At 42.2% G+C, this 24,705-nt stretch overlaps 1 protein-coding gene across 2 annotated transcripts in view; it reads right to left on the bottom strand.

Moving 5' to 3' along the window:
* Positions 1–24,705, bottom strand: part of MGAM (maltase-glucoamylase) — a 199,588-nt gene that overhangs the window by 17,981 nt on the left and 156,902 nt on the right. For both annotated transcript variants that reach the window (XM_043463910.1, XM_043463906.1), the window contains 18 exons: positions 23,973–24,141; positions 23,323–23,419; positions 22,745–22,857; positions 22,160–22,285; positions 20,160–20,288; positions 18,395–18,502; positions 13,031–13,093; positions 12,077–12,211; positions 10,209–10,293; positions 7,577–7,715; positions 6,171–6,304; positions 5,862–5,896; positions 5,641–5,757; positions 4,360–4,508; positions 4,166–4,250; positions 3,373–3,429; positions 2,843–2,967; positions 1,711–1,799 (listed from right to left, as the gene is read on the bottom strand). In XM_043463910.1, coding sequence (XP_043319845.1) covers positions 1,711–1,799; positions 2,843–2,967; positions 3,373–3,429; positions 4,166–4,250; positions 4,360–4,508; positions 5,641–5,757; positions 5,862–5,896; positions 6,171–6,304; positions 7,577–7,715; positions 10,209–10,293; positions 12,077–12,211; positions 13,031–13,093; positions 18,395–18,502; positions 20,160–20,288; positions 22,160–22,285; positions 22,745–22,857; positions 23,323–23,419; positions 23,973–24,141 — 1,955 coding nt within the window. The remainder of the gene's footprint in view (positions 1–1,710; positions 1,800–2,842; positions 2,968–3,372; positions 3,430–4,165; positions 4,251–4,359; positions 4,509–5,640; positions 5,758–5,861; positions 5,897–6,170; positions 6,305–7,576; positions 7,716–10,208; positions 10,294–12,076; positions 12,212–13,030; positions 13,094–18,394; positions 18,503–20,159; positions 20,289–22,159; positions 22,286–22,744; positions 22,858–23,322; positions 23,420–23,972; positions 24,142–24,705) is intronic.

Below are 24,705 nucleotides of genomic sequence, written 5' to 3'. Positions count from 1 at the left end.
ACCAACAACTGTATACATTTTGTCAAAACATATATTAATACAACTATAAATTTAAAATGGATACACCTTATGTAGGCACATCAAGTTAATTAGAAAACAATAATTTTACTTTTAGGAATCTACCCTATGGAAATGATCTGAAATACAAACAAAGGTTAATATTCAATGTTGTTATTTTATAACAATAAAAACTGAAAATATCCTGCACAGGGAATAACTATAGAAAGGTAAATTATGGAATATCCTCTGGATGGAATGTGATAATCATAAGGATATTGATAAAGTATATAAAATAATATCTAGACATATTTGTGTCATTATGTTAAGTGCAAAGAAACAGGATTCACAAATTAAATATGGCAACCCACTCCAGTATTCTTGCCTGGAAAATCCCATGGATGGAGGATCCTGATAGGCTACAGTCCACAGGGTCGCAAAGAGTCGGACATGACTGAGTGACATCACTTCACTTCACTTCACTTCACTTTACTTCATGTTTTCAACCAGAGGAGGAAATAACAACCCACCCCAGAATTAATGCCTGGAGAATCTCATGGACAGAGGAGTTCTGGTCCATATGGTCACAAAGAGTTGGCGACTGAGCATGCATAATTTCAGCATTATTGAAAGTTAAGCACTATTTTAAGTAAAACGAAAGCAAAAGGTGCTACAGCAAAAAACATTAACTGGTTTTGATTTTTTTTCTAATTTTTTATCTTTAAAATGTTTTCCTTAATGAGAATATGTTTACCCTTGTAATGAATAAAACCAAAAGGAGGAAACCTTTAGAAATATTTTACTTTTGTAAATAAAGAAAAAAAATGTTTTATTTTATTGAAAAAAAAAAACTATAAATTCAGTAACTGCCACCTGTTACAAGATTAGAATGTTCTGGTCCACATTAATAAAGTATTGGAAAACAGACATCAGTTGGTGAGAGACTGTAAATCTACAGCAATGCCTGAGGAAGAGGGTGTTCCAGTTATAGTGACAAGCGCCAATGATCTAAGATAGAACTATTGTGTTCCGAAACTGGGAAGAGAAAGTATACAAAGCAACATTTCGTTGGCATAAGTATTCTTTTGACAATTTAAATTCCCAAATCCTGAGACACTAAGAACTTTTCTAAGCTCTAATTTGTTTCCTGAGGTCCCGCATTATAAAAGTGTTAGTCGCTCAGTCATGTCTGACTTTTTGAGACCCCGTGGGCTATAGCCTGCCAGGGTCCTCTGTCCATGGGATTTCCCAGGCAAGGATACTGGACTGGGTTGCCATTTCCTTCTCCAGGGGGTCTTCCCAACCCAGGGATGGAACCAAGTCTCGTGCATTGCAGGTAGATTCTTTACTGTTTGAGCCACCACTTTGGAGGCAAAGGGTGCCTGGTTCTAGATGGTTGGTCCAAATAGAGGCAGAACTATGAACCACTGAGACTAGATGGTCAGCTTAATAGAAAGTTATAGGGAGATTAAGTCCCCCAGCCGAACCTATAATATCAGATTGACGATCTTACAAAGCGGGGGACCCTATACCCCTCTATTATAATTACAGCATAATATATATGAGAAACAAGTTTCAAAAATTCTCCCAACACCACTGCCTTATTAATAGTAGTAATAGAAACAGGTTTTCAATTCATGCCAGTTATATCCTGAGCCTCCATGTATGGCTTTCCTGAATGCTGTATGGGGACTCGGGAAAGTTCCTACTCACCAATGCTTTGTCCATCATCCCAGAACAGCTGACCTTCAGCTCTACCACTGTCATCCAAAGCAACAATCAGTCCCATATATTTCTGTCGGCTATTAAAAGAAAAGTTATTTTTCTATAGACTATGGGTTGTAAGGATGAAGGGCAGCTTCTTTTGAAAATATATAGTCATCCAGAAAAACAGTAAATACATTAAAAATACACCTAAAATTCTAAAAACAGATGAGATAAAATAAAAGATGTCTAAAAGCTAACCGAATAAAATGTTTATATTTTAATGAAACATTCAATACAACTTTAATCTCCAAAAATCAAATACGTACACTTTAATTACATATATAAGTAATATAAGAAGCTTCTCCCCTCCACAAAAAAAAATTGTTTAGCAGCTTTCAGATTGCTGTAGAATACAATGCAGTGTACTTCTGCATTCACAACCTTCCATGGCCTGATACTAACCGGCTTGATTTTTATTTATTTATCTCTCTCCTTTATCAGTGCTCCAGTTAAACTGAATGGTTTACTGTCCTCCAAAATAAGCTCAATTTTCACCTTTAGTTCTTTAATCCTCCCAGAATATCCTTTTCTCTTGTCTTCACACATTCAAATTCTATTATTCAAGACTCAGCCCAGAGCTGAAACCATGATTTTTATAGCACAAGAGTGAAAGCTAACTTCCCTCTTTGAGTGGTTACTACTCTTGTTATGTACATCTCTCTTGACATAACATGTTCTCTTTTATGTAATATGTGTGTGTGATGTGGTGTGTATAATTTCTCTTGAGTTCACCAAAGTAGACCTCAGGATAAGTACTAAAACCCTGGTTTGATTTAAACACAAATCAAAGAGCTCACTCCTATTCCCAAATTTTTAAATAACCGTGGAAAGAGGTACATGATGCTACCCTCAGGAAAACATACCCTGAACCTTTGACACAGAAGCTACAGATAAAAGTTCTCCCCAAGACTGACTTCATAAACTCATTCTCCCCCAGATCCCTCTTGGAAGGTACTCTCAGAATCAGATCAATGAAACTGTCCATATTTAGTTTATCCTCCATCGAGGTGGGCCACTTCCTAAAAGGCTGCCTCATTGTGGGAAAGTGAGGCCAACAAACACCACCTCTCTCCCTTACCTGGAGTGAGTGTTCATCGCGGGTTCTTGCCAAGGCAGGATGTAGCCTCCTCTGATATGAAGGTTGATATGGTCAAGGGGAGCCTCCAGGACTTTCCACTCACCTATTGATTCATTGCCAGATCCCTAGAAGGGAAAAAGTAGGCAAGGAATGATGACCAGAAAAATAGATGAAATCAGTGCCTGCTTTATCACAAGTCCTTCCTTTCCAAGAAAATCAACAAAATACTGCAAATCAAAGCAGAAAATCTCTGGTTTTCAGCTTTGCTAAAACCTCTAAAAAAAACCTCTAGCCTTTTCTCTGTGTTGTTCAGAAAAGATAGGGGGTTTTGGAGGAGCCAATGTAACACAGGCATCAGATTTTCCAATATTTGTGGTTTTGTGGATACTTTTATTTAAGCAAACTTTGCATGGCCAAAAGGCTGAAAATTGCTGCCTTAGAGAATATGTGCTTGGAAGTCGGGAGAAAGGTCCAGGCCCCTCTCTGCCTGCAGGGACCAGCCGGGGCCCAGAAACAGTGTTAGTTCTTACCGTGTGGTAATCATACCAGCGGGCTCTGGGAAAGTAAGCCTGGACCTGAAAAGTGTTCTGAAAAACAAAGTCAACCTGTCGTTATGAATATGCCAATGATTTACTTTTAATTTTTGAAATTATCTCTGCAGAAATAAGATTAAAAAGGGAACTTGATTAATGACTTTAAGAGTTGGAAAGGTTTTATTGAGAAAGATCCTAGGAAATTCTTCTTTAAACACAAAGAAACATAACATTTTTGAAAAGGTAGATTTTGCAAGGACGCAGTATGATAAGATACCAAAATGAGAATCCTTTGTGGGGGTAAAGTTTCCATTCATGGAGATCTTGGAAAACAATCAAGATCTCCCTTAGAAGTTCTAGAAATGCATTTGCCTGAAAACAGGGAGTTGGATAAGACAACCTGGAGGGCAGTGGTAAGGAATCTGATCCAGCTGACAATGCAGGAGACACAGGTTCCATGCCTGGTCCGGGAAGATCCCACACGCCACCAAGCAAAGAGCACCTAAGTCTGTGTGCTGCAAATACTGAGCCAGTGCTCTAGAGCCCAGAAGCTGCAACTACTAAGCCCACGTGCCCTAAAGCCCATGCTCCACAACAAGAGAAGCCACCCCAATAAGAAATCCTCACAGCACAACTAGAGAGTAGGCCCCGCTCACCACAACTAGAGAAAAGTCCACACAAGTGACCCAGCACAGTCAAAAAAAAAAAAAAAAAGATGATCTATAAAATGCCCTTCCTGTTCTTTAGATTACATGATTGGAGGGTATCTGAGCTACAATGGAAAACTCACATTTTCCAGCACGGGGCTAATTAAGATGGCAGGGCCCAGCATGAACTGATGGTCTATGTCCCATGTTGTGCGTTCCTCTGTAAACCTTAAAGAAAAAAAAATGTGAAAAATACATCCATATTGTTATGACAGTTGCAGAGAGTTATTCCCAAGACATCCCAGACTTGTCACTTGGGGAACCCGGCTCTACTCACTCATGGAGAAGGGGTCGGACCACAGTGCTGCCCTCGGCGTGAGCTTTATGCATTAGAGTGTAGAGGTAAGGAAGCAGAGTATATCTGGTCTGGAGGACTTTTCTTGAGAACGTCTCAAAGTCTGAGTCCCAGGCCACAGGATCTTGTCTCTAAAAGGGTAAAGTAGCAAGTGGAAGATCACCTCCTCCTTTCTAGCAGTATGAGAAAAGGGCCAGCACGCACATATGGGCTTTCCTGGTGGCTCAGTGGTAAAGAATCCCCTGCCAACACAGGAGACATGAGTTTGATCGCTAATCTGGGAGTAACCCCTGGAGAAGGAAATGGCAGCTCACTCCAGTGTTTTTGCCTGGGAAATCCCACGGACAGAGGAGCCTGGCGGGCTACAGTCTATGGGGTCGTAAAGAGTCAGATTTAGTGACTAAGCACTCACGCACAGGCACATATCCCATATGTAGGTTACACATCCTTTTTCCTCTAACTTCTAGCTTCCTCTTTCCCTCCATCTGTCATCTTTATAAACTGGAGCTTATTGCTTCCTTTTCTTTCCATGAACCCTTCAGGATAGGGTCTAGCCTTGGCCCTGCACGTGTATAGAGAGAGATGGGTCTCCATGCAGCACTGACATAACTCAGTGAGATTTAAGTAAAATACAAATCCATCATTTCTAAAAGCAAAGGGAGCCTCTTTTTATTTCAGCTCCATAGGGAGCCATAAACATTTCTCTTCATAGGCATTAATAACCCAAGAGATGGGAAAAAGTATATTCTTGAAAATGGTTGGTAGTCTGGGCTCTTGAACTCTGTGGATTTTCCAAGCAATGGAGTTGCTGGTGATTTTATATTTTTCTCATCATACAAATAAGTATGATGCTCTTGAGTTAAGAAGAAGTGGTGGGGTTTCCCTGATGGCTCAGTGGTAAAGAATCTACCTGCCAGTTCGGGAGACCCAAGTTCAATCCCTGACCTGGGAAGATCCGATATGCTGCGGAGCAACTATGCCCATGCACCACAGCTATTGAGTCTGTGCTCTAGAGCTTGGGGGACCACAGCTACTGAAGCCCACAGCCCTAGAGCCCATGCTCCACAACAACAGAAGCCACCACAGTGAGAAGCCTGCACACTGCAACTAGAGACTAGACCCTCCTCGCCGCAACTAGAGAAAAAGTCCACGCAGCAATGAGGCCCAGTACAGCCAAAAATAAACGAATACATAAATACAATTATAAGAGGAAGTTATGATGTAAGGACACGAAACACCCAGAATGTAACTGGCTTCCCTCACCCTGGTCCCAAATGTGTTGTGGTTCCTGGAAAATGGATAAAATGCCCCCAGCTGCATCCAGCGAACACACATCTCATACTCAGCATCTCCAAAGAATCCACAGATGTCTGCTCCTGTCTGAGAAGATGCAAAACCAGAGCATATTTTAGGTGGGACTTTGTGGGTTTCAGACACACCAAAATCTGAACTGGGGGATTCATCATGGCCCCAGTAGGACTTACATAAGAGATTCCAAAGAGACTGAACTCCATCATGCCTGCAAGGAGAAGATACAGCTGCGTTGGACACAGGAGAGCAGACCGCGGGAAGGGGAGGTTTGACCTGTCTCTTCTGTTCCACATTTGAAAGCTCTGAGTCACTCGTGATGAAAATGTCAAAAGATGGGTGTGCATTAAAGCTCACACACACAGAGCACTCAGCTCCCGTGGCTTTCACTGACGGCACGGATGACGATTAGACACGACCAACCCTGTTGAAGAGCACTCCAGCCCCCTCCCCACCTGGAGAGGACCCAGGATAAGCCCACACACCAATGATCGACTTCTTCAGCTGGTCCCATGCAGCCGTGTTGTCGCCCAGCCAGTGTCCTCCCCAGCGGCCAGAAGAGGGGAAAGTGGAGCGAGTGATGACGATCCCTCGCTGTCCTGTCACCTCCTGCACGGCTCTGCTCGGAGGGGGACAAGGGGGTGAGTTGAGGGTGAATTTGAGGCTGGACAGCTGAGGAGCTTTATCTGCTATTTAAGTGATGCTGAGAGTCCCAGTCAGCTTCCCAGGAGAACAACTTGCAGATAGAGCATCATCTAAAGTATGGATTTCTTTTTCTTTTAAAAAAATTTTTAATTAAAAAAATTTATCTTATTTTGGAATATGGCTGATTAACAATATGTGGATTTCTTAAAAAAATTAATTAGCTATCTACTTCTAGGTATGAGGAGGGCTGGGGTGAGGTGTAAGACAGATATTCACAGAACAATTACTCTATCCCAGGCATTGTACCGGTCATGTTCATGTGTACTGTCTCACAATCCTGGCCTACTTTTACTGTCAGGAAACTGAGGCTCAAAGAAGAGAGATAATTTGTCAGTCATTTAAAGAGCAAAGAGGTAGATCTGGTACCCAAATAAAAGTATATATGACTACAGCTCCCATTGATAATATGCCCTCTACTAGGCTAATCCTCAAAACGCAGGAAAAATTTTGCACAGAGGGATAAATATACATAAAAGATGTTTAAATATTTCTCAATGGAAGGTCAGTCTTCTGTAAGATGCTTTAGCCCAAAAATAAAAACAAGATATGAGAGAAAAATCAGTGGATCAAAAGAGAAAATCTATTGACAGATGCTGGTGTATGATGTAATCCAAATATTTGCTAAAGAAAGCACCACATCGATAGGCAAAGATAAAGTATTCAGTAAGTGATGTCAGGAAAAGTAGCTAGCTATAGCGGAAACTAATCCATTTAGGTTACTGCCAATATTTCACACTAAAATAAGTCCAAAAATGGACAGGGATGCGTGGGCATGCATGCACATGTGCACACACACACACACCTCAGTGAGAGATAATGAAGGCAAGAAATAAGGCAGGGGTATCCCCAGTGGCTCAGCAGTAAAGAATCCTCCTGCAATGCAGGAGTCACGGAAGATGCAGGTTCGATCTCTGGGTCAGGAAGATCCCCTGGAGGGGGACATGGCAACCCACTCCAGTCTTCTTGCCTGGAGAATCCCCATGGACAGAGGAGCCTGGAGGGCTACAGTCCATAAGGTTGCACAGAGTCGGACATGACTGAGGTGACTTAGCACACACACATAGAGTAAGGGTGGATGCCCGTGATGCAAAGAGCTTTGTCCCTGACCATGTCAGAACTCTAGACATTTACAGTCATAGGAAGAAATGAAAATCGTCTTGCTGGCCGGTGACAAAAGCACACTCACTCGTACGTGGGTCTGGCCTGGGCCCAGCCGTAAAGGTTGTGCACGTCGTAGTGGCGCACGGACGAGCCGTCTGGCAGCACCTGCTGGCTCTCCATGCACAGGGTCTGGCTGCTCAGGCCCTGGCCCCGGGACCCCAAGTCTGGGAGGAAATGCAGAGTTAATTCTTACAGAACCTGATTTGCACATTCACCAGAAATTCCCATCATCTTCGCATTTCTCAACTTCAGCCAACAACCTCATTACCAGTAACAGCTCCAGTTTCAAGAAGTTTTTGTTATCAGGGTCCTGTGGCTGCTTAATTAATGAAAGGTAAGAACGGGGTATGGAGCCAGGAAGGGGACGCTTCTGTTCCGCTCCAACTCCAATAGTTACAGGGGGCTGCCATAGCCCAGTTAGGACTCAATAAACCCCTTTATGGTTATGATCGTCTCTTCCACTAGATGGCAATGTTCTCAAGGGAACAGGTCCTATTTCATCACCACACTAATACTGCTAAAGCTTTCTGATTTGTCATCACTTATCTGATACACAGATACTAAATTAAGGAAAGAAGGAGAAAAAGGCAGAAAGGAAGGAAGGAGAAAGGAAGGGAGGAAGGGAGAGAGGAAGGAAGGAAGGATCTAGTGAGCAATAGTAAGCCTAGCAGTGAACCACAATTCAGGAAATGTGGAGTCCACGAATTACTGGGACAGTACTCTTATTGAAGTGAGTCACTTCCTTCCCTAGGCAAGAGTTCAAGTAAGGTATGAGTTCAAGGTAAGGGAAGAGTTCAGCTTGTAAGGTGTTCAACTCCTAAGACACCTTTAAACCCAAGGTCCATTGATATTCTGTTTGTTTTTACCATGGGACAAACAGGGAATATCTTTCATGTAGGTTCTGTGAACATGGGCAGAAGGAGTGACAGAACTAAATTTCCATCATCTAATCAAAAGAGTGAAATGTGTATGTAGGGTGCGTGTGTGTGTGTATGTGTGGTATGTGTATATGTGTGTCTTTGTGGTGTATGTGTAATATGTGGCAGTGTGTGTGATGTGCGTGGTGTGTGACATGTCTGTGTGTGTGCATGTGTGGTGTGTGTGCAGTGTAGTACGTGGTATGTATGTATGGTGTGTGTGGTATGTGACATGTCTGTGTGTGTGCATGTGTGGTGTGTGTGCAGTGTAGTGTGTGGTATGTATGTGTGGTGTGTGTGGTGTGTGACCTGTCTGTATATGTGCATGTGTGGTGTGTGTGCAGTATAGTATGTGGTATGTATGTATGGTATGTGTGGTATGTGACATGTCTCTGTGTGTGCATGTGTGGTGTGTGTGCATGTGTGGTGTGTGGTATGTATGTGTGGTGTGTGATATGTCTGTGTGCATGTGTGGTGTGTGTGCAGTGTAGTATGTGGTATGTGTGTGGTGTGTGTGTGGTGTGTGTGTGGTGTGTGACATGTCTGTGTGTGTGCATGTGTGGTGTGTGTGCAGTGTAGTATGTGGTATGTATGTGTGGTGTGTGTGGTGTGTGACATGTCTGTGTGTGTGCATGTGTGGTGTGTGTGCAGTGTAGTATGTGGTATGTATGTGTGGTGTGTGTGGTGTGTGACATGTCTGTGTGTGTGCATGTGTGGTGTGTGTGCAGTGTAGTATGTGGTATGTATGTGTGGTGTGTGTGGTGTGTGACATGTCTGTGTGCATGTGTGGTGTGTGTGCAGTGTAGTATGTGGTATGTATGTGTGGTGTGTGTGGTGTGTGACATGTCTGTGTGTGTGCATGTGTGGTGTGTGTGCAGTGTAGTATGTGGTATGTATGTGTGGTGTGTGTGGTGTGTGACATGTCTGTGTGTGTGCATGTGTGGTGTGTGTGCAGTGTAGTATGTGGTATGTATGTGTGGTGTGTGTGGTGTGTGACATGTCTGTGTGCATGTGTGGTGTGCGTGCAGTGTAGTATGTGGTATGTATGTGTGGTGTGTGTGGTGCGTGTGGTGTGTGACATGTCTGTGTGTGTGCATGTGTGGTGTGTGTGCAGTGTAGTATGTGGTGTGTATGTGTGGTGTGTGTGGTGTGTGACATGTCTGTGTGCATGTGTGGTGTGTGTGCAGTGTAGTATGTGGTATGTATGTGTGGTGTGTGTGGTGCGTGTGGTGTGTGACATGTCTGTGTGTGTGCATGTGTGGTGTGTGTGCAGTGTAGTATGTGGTGTGTATGTGTGGTGTGTGTGGTGCGTGTGGTGTGTGACATGTCTGTGTGTGTGCATGTGTGGTGTGTGTGCAGTGTAGTATGTGGTGTGTATGTGTGGTGTGTGTGGTGTGTGACATGTCTGTGTGTGTGCATGTGTGGTGTGTGTGCAGTGTAGTATGTGGTGTGTATGTGTGGTGTGTGTGGTGTGCAGGGGGTGATTTGGAGCGCCAGTTATCAGTTCATCACTATAATCAGATGCACATCATTGCTTGGTTTCTTTCATACCACATCATGCTATTATTTCAATGCCTGATTAATTGTTTATTTGCACTTATTCAATTATTGTATTTGAGATTTTATGTCAGATTTAAGAGCGTTTTCTTGCCAAAATTAGGTTTCACTTTGACAGTAACAGGAAAATTTGCAAGGCTTTTGAGCAGAGAAGTAATTTAGTGAAGACATCATTTTACATACATGGCATATAGGGTGGATTATTAAGAATTTCATCGCTGCAGCCCCTGACAGATCCATTCACAAAGTTCGATGGTTCATTCATGTTCTGCAATGAGATAGCAAAAAAAAAAAAAAACTTCCGTGGGTCAGAGGCAGCATGGCCCTTCCTGGAGATGACACTGGTCCCCACAGCAGTGAGGTCAAACTCACACCAGCTGGTTCATCACCGACTCTGTGTAACCTCAGGCACCAACCCAAGAGGACTCTAAGGAATCATTTTGGTTTAAGAAGAGTGTTAAACCTCTAGTTTACTTGGCATTTTTAGACCTGTGAGGATTGGCTTATAGTGACAAAATACTGAAATTAGGCTGGAATCATGACCTAAGTAAATCTCCTTTTGATTCATCTCCCCACACAAGCCCATCTTTTCTATGCATGGATGACTCACTTTTTATCCATGGCTAATGGTTATTATAATCTCCTCATTATCAATAGTTTAGACTATTGATTCTGACACCAGCATAGACCCAAAACCAGGAGAAATCTCTAACTTTCTAACTTTCAGTAGATATGGTCCTAGAAAGTTGTAGGTAACTCAGAAACAAATCTAGAAATCAAATAATACTTGCAGGGATCTATTACTTAAATGCAAGAAATAGCAGTTCTTGAGGTGAATATTCACAGCCTACATTATCAGTGGAAAACTTAAAATGTTGTATATTAAGTGATCTTAAGTGAAAGTGAAGTCGCTCAGTCGTGTCCGACTCTTTGCGACCCCAAGGACTGTAGCCCACCAGGCTCCTCCGTCCATGGAATTTTCCAGGCAAGAGTACTGGAGTGGGTTGCCATTTCCTTCTCCAGGGGATCTTCCTGACCCGGGGATTGAACCCAGGTCTCCACATTGCAGGCAGACATTTTTATTGTCTGAGCCACCAGGGAAGGCCCTGGTGATGTTAAGTAGGACATACTAAAATGCAAAGCCAGGCTGTTCGGGAGGACTCTTGGCTCCTGGAGTTATTCAGCTACAGCTTTCTCACAGTGGAACAAACACCACAGAGCTGTTGGGATCTGTGTTGCTCAGGGCTTCCCCCATCTCTTCAGTTTGGGTTAATCTGTGTCCTTTCGTGCCCTGGGTCTGCCTATCCTGATGGTGGCCAGGGCAGCCCCGGGGCCGCCAGTGGGCTGAGAGGTTTGTCTCTGGGTCAGTGGCAAGCTTCTTTCAGCCTGGCCCAGACTGGAGAAGCTCTTCAGAGCTGACCTGGGATATGCTCGGGAGCTCAGACCATGCACAGTGGAGGAGGAAACTGGGGTACTGACATGCTTCCCACTCGTAGAGAAACACCAATAGAGGAGCCTTTGAATGTGTGTCCCAGAGACATCTCAGGAAGCCCTGCTCTTAAGCCCAACCAACAACCACAGCAAGCATCAGAATGGACCTTTGAAGCTGGAGTTTTCCCAGCCCTGTGATGATGCCAGTTGCCTCTGATCCATGCCTTGCCCACCCCTGGCCCTGCCCTGTATCACAGGATGGGCTCTTGGGCTCTTTTAGCACTGGCCTCTGTGTAGGTCTGGCCAATGGGAAGCACTGGCGAGAGGTTAGAGGGTGTGGAGCTAAGAGAAGTTAGACATGTGTCCCTCTTTCTTCTCCAAGCAGCAACTTGAGCGACGGCTCATCGCCTTCAGGGACCCCAACTTCCACTAGGCAGTATGTCTCTGGGAAGACATACGATTCTCTCTGCTCTTCCCGGTGGTCCCAGCACCTTAGCTCTATAACAGCATCCCTCTGGTCCACTCTGCTAGCCCTAGCTTGCTGCTTTGGTAGGTTCTGAGTTATCTCCCTGTGTTTCGACTGCTAATGTTTTCAAAGAAAGGCATGAAAGATGACTTACAATCCACAGTCCATCAAACTTCAAGCTCTTCTCTGGCTCTCGAGGGTTTCTGTAGAGCTCTTCTATTTCCCTCTTCCACCAGGCAGCCGTGCTATTCCGCAAGAAGTCAGGAAAAGCAACGTGGGCTTTGTACAGCTGTAAGGAGGACACATGCTCTTATGTGGGGTCTCAGCTCTTCTGTGGGGGGTCGGGGGTGCGCGAGGACCGGGAAGGGGAGACAAGCAGGTATTTGTGCAAGGCTCTGCCCACTTGGTGTGTGCCCTAACCTCATATCAGTGGCTGCGGCTGCAGTTTACTGCGGACACACACACCCCAGGGAAGGTGACTCCATACTCTCCTTTCCTAGAAGGTTAGATAGTCTTTAAGTCCCATTTTAAACATGGGATTCACTTTACGATTAGGCATGTCATCATATAAATAGGAAAATTAACCATCAGTGTCTAAACAGTCAAACTTCAGAGCACAAGTGCTTTTTCCCCATTGGCCAAATCAAGGAGATCAGTCATGCAGGGAAACGTGAGCTGCAGTGTGGATGGGATGCTGGATGCCCGAGACTGATGTGGCATCAAGTGCTGAGTCAAGGCCACTGCTCCTTTCAACTGGCCAGCACTTTCTTCTATATGTAGATGATTCAAATTAAAACCCAATCTGTTCATAACCCCTCCAGTGAAAAGATTTCAGACTTTCCTTCATTATTTTTAACCAACTTTAAATTCAAACAAAATACAACCCATTGAAGGTGCACAGGTAAAGGTATTTCATATATAATTTCCTTCTATACAATTCCAGTTTAGCTGCCTGTTGGGTTTTCCATTTGCAGAAAATTTTGCTTCCAGAAAATTACTTGTTGACAAGTACACCCAACTCAGAGCTACTTAACCAAACATCAGGGTAAAACTCTTAAGTATCCAGATGTTTAGAACCATGTAGACAAAAATCTGTGTGTTACTGTACCTTAACCTGAGTTTCGTGATCAAGGGACCCATCCACATTCACGTTGGGCAGATCTGGCCAAACCTAGAAAAAGAAAAAGAACAATTAAAACCTTTAAAAGGCATTGCACACAAACCATGAGATGTTTCACATGTTAGACTCTAATGACATGCATCTCCATATAATTCCAGGGGATATTTGCCATTAATTAAATTGCAAAGTCTGAATATATGGAATTTTGTTAGGTGAAAATAGGTTGGGATATCTTGATTCATTCCATCAGTTTTCAAAATTTTACTTTTGAATGTTATTAACTAAATCCCTTCTAAGCACATCCTCTGTACAATCACTTGGCAAATGATGATTTTTTTACTGACCTGCCTATCACAGACTTGTAACAAATTTCCCCTTATAAAAAATACATATTAAGTGTGACTCTAAAGGAATAAGATTGATTTCTGTTCACAACCTATACACTTAGCCTCAAGACTTTTAAGCAGTATCACAACTTACTAAGGACCCCAAGTATACACAGCATTAAAAAATTCATAGTATCAAAAAAAAATTCATAGTGTCAACCAATTTCATCTATAATTACAAGGACATTAACTGTATACATTTTGGACTTCCTTGGTGGTTCAGACGGTAAAGCGTCTGCCTACAATGCAGGAGACCCGGGTTCAGTCCCTGGGCTGAGAAGATCTCCTGGAGAAGGAAATGGCAACTCACTCCAGTATTCTTGCCTGAAAAATCCCATGGACAAAGGAACCTGATAGGTTATAGTTCATGGGGTCACAAAGAGTCAGACACGACTGAGTGACTTCACTTTCACTTTTCAACTATATACATTGATTCATTCATTCAACAAATACTGAACATTTACTATATGCCAGGCTCCCTTCTATAATCTGTATCTGCTGAGCCTTAAGTAAGAAACAGTCCTTGTTTTCTCCAAGTTCACAGATGGAACATAAGCAAGTTGCAATATACAAAAGGGAGAACAAAGCTGATCTTTGGATGCTTCCTAAGAGTGAATATTTAAGTTGGCCTTGAAGTGCAGGTATTATTTGGGTAAGTTGGGAAGGAAACATTCAAAGGCACTTGAACAGGGCATTCAGTTCAGTTCATTCGCTCAGTTGTGTCCGACTCTTTGCAAACCCATGAACTGCAGTACACCCGGCTCCCCTGTCCATCACCAACTCCCGGAGTCCACCCAAAACCATGTTCATTGAGTCGATGATGCCATCCAACCATCTCATCCTCTGTCGTCCCCTTCTCCTCCTGCCCCCAAACCTTTCCAGCATTAGGGTCTTTTCAAATGAGACAGCTCTTCTCATTAGGTGGCCAAAGTATTGGAGTTTCAGGTTCAACATCAGTCCTTCCAATGAACACCCAGGACTGATCTCCTTTAGGATGGACTGGTTGATTCTCCTTGCAGTCCAGGGGACTCTTAAGAGTCTTCTCCAACACCACAGTTCAAAAGCATCAATTCTTTGGTGCTCAGCTTTCTTTATAGTCCAACTCTCACATCCATACATGACCACTGGAAAAACCATATTCTTGACTAGATGGACCTTTGTAGACAAAGTAATGTCTCTGCTTTTTAATATGCTGTCTAGGTTGGTCATAACTTTTCTTCCAAGGAGTAAGCGTCTTTTAATTTCACTGCTGCAATCACCATCTGCAGTGATTTTGGAGCCCCCCAAAACAAAGTGAGCCACTATTTCCACTGTTTCCCCACCAATTTGCCATGAAGTGATGGGACCAGATGCCATGATCTTAGCTTTCTGAATGTTGAGCTTTAAGCCAACTTTTTCACTCTCCTCTTTCACTTTCATCAAGAGGCTCTTTAGTTCTTCTTCACTTCCTGCCATAAGTGTGGTGTCATCTGAATATCTGAGGTTACTGATATTTCTCCCAGCAATCTTGATTCCAGCTTGTGCTTCTTCCAGCCCAGCGTTTCTCATGATGCACTCTGCATATAAGTTAAATAAGCAGGGTGACAATATACAGCCTTGACGTACTCCTTTTCCTATTTGGAACCAGTCTGTTGTTCCATGTCCAGTTCTAACTGTTGCTTCCTGACTTGTATACAGGTTTCTCAAGAGGCAGGTCAGGTGGTCTGGTATTCCCATCTCCTTCAGAATTGTCCACAGTTTATTGTGATCCACACAGTCAAAGGCTTTGGCATAGTCAATAAAGTAGAAATAGATATTTTTCTGGAATTCTCTTCTTTTTTTGATGACCCAGCAGATGTTGGCAATTTGATTTCTTGTTCCTCTGCCTTTCTAAAACCAGCTTGAACAGGGTATTAATCCAGAGCAAGAGTGTTGCAGCAAAACATAAACGAGTGAGGAGCCTTTGGCACATACCAGCCAAATAGGCCTACAGTCATTTTGGTTATTCTTTAGCTGTTACTACTAACAGAGTCTTGAGAAACCTGTATACAGGTCAGGAAGCAGCAGTTAGAACTGGACATGGAACAACAGACTGGTTCCAAATAGGGAAAGGAGTACGTCAAGGCTGTATATTGTCACCCTGCTTATTTAACTTACATGCAGAGTGCATCATGAGAAACGCTGGGCTGGAAGAAGCACAAGCTGGAATCAAGATTGCTGGGAGAAATATCAATAACCTCAGATATGCAGATGATACCACACTTATGGCAGGAAGTGAAGAAGAACTAAAGAGCCTCTTGATGAAAGTGAAAGAGGAGAGTGAAAAAGTTGGCTTAAAGCTCAACATTCAGAAAGCTAAGATCATGGCATCTGGTCCCATCACTTCATGGCAAATAGATGGGGAAACAATAGAAATAGTGACAGACTTTGTTTTGGGGGGCTCCAAAATTACTGCAGATGGTGACTGCAGTCATGAAATTAAAAGATGCTTACTCCTTGGAAGAAAAGTTATGACCAACCTAGACAGCATATTAAAAAGCTAGCTCAATTCCAGAAAAATAAATGACCCAATCAAAAAATGGGCCAAAGAACTAAACAGACATTTCTCCAAAGAAGACATACAGATGGCTAACAAACACCTGAAAAGATGCTCAACATCACTCATTATTAGAGAAATGCAAATCAAAACCACAATGAGGTATCATTACACGCCAGTCAGGATGGCTGCTATCCAAAAGTCTACAAGCAATAAATGCTGGAGAGGGTGTGAAGAAAAGGGAACCCTCTTACACTGTTGGTGGGAATGCAAACTAGTACAGCCACTATGGAAAACAGTGTGGAGATTTCTTAAAAAACTGGAAATAGAACTGCCATATGACCCAGCAATCCCACTTCTGGGCATACACACTGAGGAAACCAGATCTGAAAGAGACACGTGCACCCCAATGTTCATCGCAGCACTGTTTATAATAGCCAGGACATGGAAGCAACCTAGATGCCCATCAGCAGATGAATGGATAAGGAAGCTGTGGTACATATACACCATGGAATATTACTCAGCCGTTAAAAAGAATTCATTTGAATCAGTCCTAATGAGATGGATGAAACTGGAGCCCATTATACAGAGTGAAGTAAGCCAGAAAGATAAAGAACATTACAGCATACTAACACATATATATGGAATTTAGAAAGATGGTAATGATAACCCTATATGCAAAACAGAAAAAGAGACACAGAAATACAGAACAGACTTTTGAACTCTGTGGGAGAAGGTGAGGGTGGGATGTTTCGAGAGAACAGCATGTATACTATCTATGGTGAAACAGATCACCAGCCCAGGTGGGATGCATGAGACAAGTGCTCGGGCCTGGTGCACTGGGAAGACCCAGAGGAATCGGGTGGAGAGGGAGGTGGGAGGGGGGATCGGGATGGGGAATACGTGTAACTCTATGGCTGATTCATATCAATGTATGACAAAACCCACTGAAATGTTGTGAAGTAATTAGCCTCCAACTAATAAAAAATAAATAAATAAATAAATAAATAAAAAGCAGAGACATTATTTTGCCAACAAAGGTCCATCTAGTCAAAGCGATGGTTTTTCCAGTAGTCATGTATGGGTGTGAGAGTTGGCCTATAAAGAAAGCTGAGCATTGAAGAATTGATGCTTTTGAACTGTGGTGTTGGAGAAGACGCTTGAGAATTTCTTGGACAACAAGGAGATCCAACCAGTCCATCCTAAAGGAAATCAGTCCTGAATATTCATTGGAAGGACTGATGCTGAAGCTGAAACTCCAATACTTTGGCCATCTGATGCGAAGAGCTGACTCATTGGAAAAGACCGTTATGCTGGGAAATATTGAAAGCAGGAGGAGAAGGGGACGACAGAGGATGAGATGGTTGGATGGCATCACTGACTCAACGAACATGTGTTGAGTAAACTCTGGGAGTTTGTGATGGACAGAGAGGCCTGGCGTGCTGTAGCCCATGGAGTTGCAAAGAGTTGGATACAACTGAGTGACTGAACTGAACTGAACTGAACTAACAGACACTTGTAGCTGGACTTGTCCTTCACAAAGCTAATTACTTTCTGACTCCATGTAGATTATGTTCTACACTTGGCATTCTTCTCCTACACTCCCTGTAGCATTCTCCATTTCAGAAAGAAGGTCCTGGGTTGATAACTTCAGGAACACCAGACTTAGCTGCTGAGTTGCCTGATGCCAGCTGTGGCCATTTTGAAACTTTGCAGCAGAAAAAAAGATGCAAGACATTCAAGAGGATATAAAACCTCTCTCTATTCCTAAGAGAGCAAGGCACAATTATTGAGTCACTGGTCCACTGTTTTCCCCTTTTGCCTGGTAAAAATAATAAAGCTACTCTTTTCTATTTCCTCCAAATGTTGTCTCTGTATTTCTATTCAGCATCGGTAGACAGGGAGCCAAGACTTTGGCAACAAGATGAAGCAGCATGGGATATTTACAGAGCAACCCTGGCTAAGAGCTACTGTCATCCAGAGTCAGGAAGTCCACTTAAAATCTTGTTGCTAAGAATCAAACAATGAGTATGAGGATTGAGGCCACAAAAGAGAATGAAAGGAGATAAGAGGAGATTAATTCATAGCATTCAGTGATTTTATTAGATACTGATTAAGCATCCTGGGTCAAAGATGAGAGTAGGTGACTGAGAGACAGATTTCAAAGTCCTTTTCAAAGGGATTCTTTATCTTTGTTAAATGACCAGTTGGCATATATAAGGGGTGGGTCATTGGAATACTTCCAGACAATAAAACAAGGCTCACTGATATTTTAGAGGATTAGACCTGAAACCTTAGCCTTATTAATGTTTATTGAGCTAATCAGTATCAGACAGATTTCTACTCATTCATAATTTATAAATTACCCAATATATTTTGCCAAGAGTTATTGCATCTCTTTTAATCAATTGTGACACTGATTAACTACAGGCACCTTATCCAAAATCTTACCTTTCCCCAGACAATATCGCTGTTGTCTGGCCATTTGATGAACACATCACTTTCCTTCCCTCTGGTGAATGTGAGATACTGGGTCTCATTGCCAGAAATGGCTGGGTCCTGCAGTGAAAGGGTTTAAAACATCAGACATGAGAAAAACATCACCAAGAAATCTCTTCTCTAAATGTTTAACAATTCACAGTGCAGAAAGAAATGGTGAGAAATAATACAACACACCACACACACATCCCCCATGAATAATTGAGAGCTAAAAACTATGTTGATGTTTCTCTATAACATTATTTTATTTATTTTTTGGCTGCAACATGTGGCATGTGGGGTCTTAGTTCCCCAACCAGGGATCAAACCCACACCCCCTGCATTGAAGTGTGGAGTCTTAACCACACTTCCCTGGACCACCAGGGAAGTCCCTCTCTATAACATTCTTGAGGAAAAAAAGTATGCTTGTGTTTGAAAACAATTCCTGGAGATAAACCAGGTTAATAAAACATTACTCTCAAGTGGAGAAGTCTAACTGATTATGTTTCCACAATGTAATGGCAATAGTCCTTAAGAACATGAAATTCCTTTCTTCTATTCTGTGACCCAGCTTGTCTATCTCAAGTTCCCTTCCCTGTTCAATCTATCCCATACCTGACTCAACTGTTCTCTAAATAGCATCATACTTCACAACTGTCATAGAAATTGTCACTACCTATCTGAAACTATCTTTTTTTTAATGTTTATTTATTGGGGGGTCTCCCTCTAGTAGAATAAAGTCCCTGTAAGAAAAAGGACATCTTATCCTCATAGATTATAAATACATTTTTTAGAAGAGGGATTTTCAAAGACCCAGTGTTTAGTCAATACTTGAATGAATGAATGAACAAAAGTAAAAAAATACTGCGTAATTTCTGGAGGCTAGAAGGAAGGATCATTTGTAGGTAACTACTTCTGTGTTTGATAAGATAACAGCTTCCAATGTAAAATGTGTGCTCAGTCGCTCAGTCAAGTCCAACTCATGTGACCCCATGGACTATAGCCTTCCAGGTTCCTTCTGCCCATGGGATTTCCCAGGCAAAAATACTGGAGTGAGTTGCCATTTCCTCTTCCAGGGGATCTTTGTGATCCAGGGATCGAATCATTGCCTCTTGTCTCCTGCACTGGCAGGCAGATTCTTTATCACTGTACCACCTGGTAAGCCCCCAATGTGAAATAATAAACTGATATTCTGGATCTTAAATCAGTTGTTTATGAATTTAATTTAGAAGAAATAAGTCCCTTAAACCTCACCATTGTTGAGTACTGGTGATGGTAACTTAAGAGGTTTTTGAGCCCCTAAGGGAAAAATGAGATTAAGATACAGCTATTTTCTCCAAGGCATAGCCTGAAACAGTGAGACACACTCTCTCTTCTTTACTGTTTTTTTTTTGGGGGGGGGGGGGCTATATCTAGTGTTACACACTCTATTGTATTGTTGGCTATTATCTAGTATTTCAGTTTTCTAACTCTACCGAAAGAATGTAATAATAAATTACCTCCCAATAACGCAGTTATGAAAAATAAATATTGCAATCCATCATCTTTTAAAAGCCATTTTCATTCATTCTTCTTTTGTTTATTTGCTTTTTAATACTTTTTTTTTAAAAAATTATAGATTCATAAGAAGTTACAAAAAGTGTTCAGGGAGGTCTTCTGTATTTTTCATCCAGTTTCCCTCAATGTAGTTTTGAACTATAGAAGCAGAAAACAGGATCTAGTCTTTCTAAATACCTACCAGAACAAGAACAAATCTCGTGCCATTTTTCTTCATTTGCTCAATCAGGAGACCAAGATTTTGAAAGCTGGGGCTGAGGGTGAAGTCCAGCTTCCGGTCCATGTAGTCGATGTCTACATGTTGGACATCCTGTAGAAGGAAGCAAGCAGGATACTTAGGTCCCTGCAGCAGGAGCTCCTCGGGGCACATGAATTGCTCAGCCAGGCTCCGGTCCTACTGCCTGCAGACTCCAGACCAGACCTCCCGACCAGACCTCCCTGAACTTATCTGTTACTCTCCTAGACTGACTTTTCAATTCTGCTGATTGAAATTGCTTTTTAATCCCTACATCCAGCTCACCAGTGCCCATTCTTTCTCTTTCTGCTCCTCCAACTGTATTTCCTCCCTTTCCTTCCCTCAATTTATGTCTTTTCCATTCTTCAGATCTGAAACCCAATGAGCCTATTAAACAAAATGCTGGTTGAATGTTCAAGGGTAGAAAGCCATACTTGCCTGAGAAACAAAAGATTGTATATCTGTGTCTTCCCCCCCCCTCAATAAACCTGACTGAATTTATTCACATTTGCTGCTACTGTTGCTAAGTGGCTTCAGTCGTGTCCGACTCTGTGTGACCCCATAGACAGCAGCCCACCAGGCTCCCCCATCCCTGGGATTCTCCAGGCAAGAACACTGGAGTGGGTTGCCATTTCCTTCTCCAATGCCTAAAAGTGAAAAGTGAAAGTGAAGTCGCTCAGTCGTGTCCGACTCTTCGAAACCCCATGGACTGCAGCCTACCAGGCTCCTCCATCTATGGGATTTTCCAGGCAAGAGCACTGGAGTGGGTTGCCATTGCCTTCTCCTATTCACATTTAGAACTACATTATTTTATAGTTTTCTAGAATGTATTTATTTCTGCCACTCTCATTTGACTGGATGAGCCTTGGAGTGAGAACCTTGTCTTCCCTCTTCTCTATAAAGCACGAACTCAGGTTTCTGCACACGAAATTCACTTAATCCTTGATTGTTGAATAATGACATCAAGTGGTTAATATTCAGTTCCTGGTGGGGAGATGATGATTCTTTTTAGCCTGAAAGTGATAATCACCTGAATTGCCTTAAGATTTTAAGTAAAAGTTGTTCGAGGGAGGAGAGATTTGTTCATAAGCCAAAACTCAGAAAGAATGAATCAACACATTATTAACATTAATTGTCTCTGTGAGGTAAATCCATGGATTTTTTTAATCTTTTAATTTTCCTATCTTTTCTAATTTATGTTTAATAAGTATCTAGAATAGCAGTCTATAAAAAGAAAAATTAAGTCTGGATGAATGTTTCAAATTATCTTTGATGAGAATATTGTAATGCTTTATTTTATTCTCAGCTGCCAATCATTAATTGTCCTCCAAAATCTCAGGAGGTAAATTGAGAGCAAAACAACTGTGTGATGAGAAACTGATCATTAAAGGAGGATAAAGAGCATGCTATTTATGGAATTCTGCCTGTTGACAGCAAATGACTGCACTTCTAGGGCTTTATCTAGGGGATAGGTTGTTGTAGGATATGCTTATGTGTGTATGTGTGTGTTTAAGAAAAAGTGAAGGCTTACTATTAACTGGTTTCATTCATATTGTCCTTTTATATCCACCCTCCCCAAGAATAGCCACAGTACAATTTCCTAAAATGGTTATAATCTTGAGATGATTTTCAGGTCCCAAAAGTCATGTCTCAAAGTCCAGCCACGGCTACTGCAGGATATTCCTGGCAAGAGGCAGGAACAGTATCCCCCACGCATCCCTCAAACTGCTGAAGGATTTATGCAACTCTCAGTTTGCAACCCTTGATTTTAAAGGGTTGCCTGAAATAAACTTAAAAGGTAATGTTTTCTAGATCCACAGCTACATTTTCTTCATGCTGAAGTAGTCATCACTACTTGAATGAATTTCTATGAAGATTTTCCAATCTATACTTAGCCACAAATTCCCACCACTAATTAAACCACAGACTGAATGAGGGTATCATACGTAGGGAATCTGAGCAGCCATCATTGCATCATACAAACTGGAGATTTCATAATCATCCTGGTATCCATAGCGACTCAGTTGGAATCCCAAGGCCCAGTAGGGAATCATTGCTGGGCGACCAATCAACTAAAATAAAAAAGAAAAATAGATTCAAGTCAATTTCTTTGGGAAGAAAAGATGATTGACTTATACTTGAAGCAACTTGAGCTCTTCTGTGAAGCTGTCTCATCTAAGAGGCCTCACTCAAGAAAAACAAGAAAGTCAAATAAATATGGATTAACCATAGAGATGCAGAATGATAGACAGTCTCTCTATAAACAGTATCCACTCTAGGAAACTGAGAACTCAGTGATTATCACTGATTTGAAATTCTCAGGAAGGCAAATAGTTAAGAGAAGTATGGGACATCAATATGCCTGTAGAGCCCCTAAACACTAACTCCTGACTTTCAGAAAAGACAGCAATAATGTAGTAGGGACATCTAAGGGCCTTAAGGGTGGAAAAAATGGCCTTTCTCAGTGCTAAGAACAAGGCAATACCCAGCAAACATTGGATGATATATTGATGGGTAGAATAACTTCCAACCTCAGTGTATTGCTGAGTTACAAGCTCAGGGGTTGGCCCCAAAACCATATAAAAGTCCAAAATGCCTCCTGTGGTGCGATATGTCAGGGCAGGAGTAGGCTGGAATGTCACATCTGTTAAAAAAAAAAAAAAAAAGAAGGTGAGGAGTATCCTTGGAACTATAAATCTCCCAGTCAGGGACTCTGCCCTAAATTTTGCTATTTTCACTTTCTTACATTCTTATTTTAATGCCCACTTCCTCTAATAAGCCATTTCCCATAAAGTAGAATCAGAGAGGGATATTCAGGTACCTCAAACATAATCTCAGTCTCAACATCTTATTATCACTTTGTGAAAAAGAGCTAAAAGGTACAGTAAATAAGGTCACACAAGATAGGCACTGTATTTAGTGAAAATTGTACCCCTTATACCTGGCCTAGTGCTCTTAGTAAAACTTGAATAAATGAATGAATGGTAGGTGAGTTTATCTGTTTCATTTGCCTTGCCCTTGACTTTCCTTATTTCTGTTGATGTTCCAGATGGCTGAAAGAGGTCCCAGATGTTTTTGGTGGTACACAGGGATTCTGTGTCTGTCTTACCCATGGCATTGCTATTCAGCAGGAGCACTCCGTGGGCACTGCCATCCTCCTCCAGGGCCATGTAGTAGGGGTGGACACCATAGGAGTTCTTCTTGTACTAGGAGGGTTGTGGGAAGAGCAGGAGGGTAATCAAGAAGAGAAAATCCAAGAAATCATTTTCACATCATAACCCAAACAGCAAACTCCTGTGCAGTATTGCAGATTCAGTACAATGTCATGTCCCTTGTGAAGACTTCCTTGACCCTTCCTTCCATCCCAGGTGAAAACCTAAGTGCCCTCTCCCCCTATGCCTTCCTTATTTATTACTATACAAATCTATTGCAGCACTGGTTACACCACATTACCATTATTTCTGCCTCTCTCTCTTTCTCTCTTTTACTAGTTTATAAGCATCTGGAGAAAAAGGCAGTGTCTTAATAAGACACTGTCTCATTCTATGTGTGCCTGACATGTAGAACATATTAAATAAAAGTTTATGAAATAAATAAAATCCATAGTCCACAGGAAATATATATATATAAATAGGTAGTTTAGGGACAGAAAGGAAGGAGAACCTTAAATATGGTGTATTTCATCTGAGAGGAGAATATACAGGGATTAAAGTAAATTTACATAGAGTAAAAATATTGATGATTTTGGTCTGTGCTTACCGCTGGTGGCTCATCTCGGGCAAACATCCCCCACGTGTGCCAGCTTATGTTTCTTCTGAAAGCTGTGTGCTCAGTTTCCCCAAAGCCATAGAGGTACTCAGAGGGGAGGCGTGTGGAGATGGAAAGGAACATGTCCCTGAAGGTGAAGCCAGGGAGCTGAGAGTCCCAACTGCAACATGAGAGCAGACCTTGGTTCAGAGCTGGGCACAGGCCAGCGCAAACACGGGCTCCATGGGGATGGATTCTGAAGCCTCCTGAGTGGCTGAATATCTGGATCCATGCTCAAATACTGTGAGACAACCCAGGTCATAACAATGGCCATAACTCACTGCCAAGGTTCCGTGTTGGCGTCTTTATTTGTTATCTGTCTTCTGCAAGGCTGAGAATTCCTTTACTGGGTCCTGGGTTCCTGGACCACAAGGACCACATCACCCTCATCTCTGTATTTCTACATCTCCTTGCCCAACATATCAGCTTGAATAAATGCATGAATGAATGGATAAGATAGAAGCACATTTTTCTGTGGAAAATGTGATACTCTTAGAATGGTTTTCTGGATTGGCCAAAGAACTTCTTACCAAAGAAGGGGACAGACAGAAAGTCAGACATACAGTCAGAGAGAGCTGAAAGCACATGTGCGCACCCAGGTCACAGTTTCTACATGGATGGGGAACCTCAGGCCCAGGCAAAATCCAGACCTTCACTCCAGTCCACTCAGCAGCAGGACAAGGGA

Source organism: Cervus canadensis, chromosome 3 (genome assembly GCF_019320065.1).
Source record: "Cervus canadensis isolate Bull #8, Minnesota chromosome 3, ASM1932006v1, whole genome shotgun sequence".
Taxonomy (NCBI): domain Eukaryota; kingdom Metazoa; phylum Chordata; class Mammalia; order Artiodactyla; family Cervidae; genus Cervus; species Cervus canadensis.
This window is presented reverse-complemented; position numbering and strand designations above follow the sequence as displayed.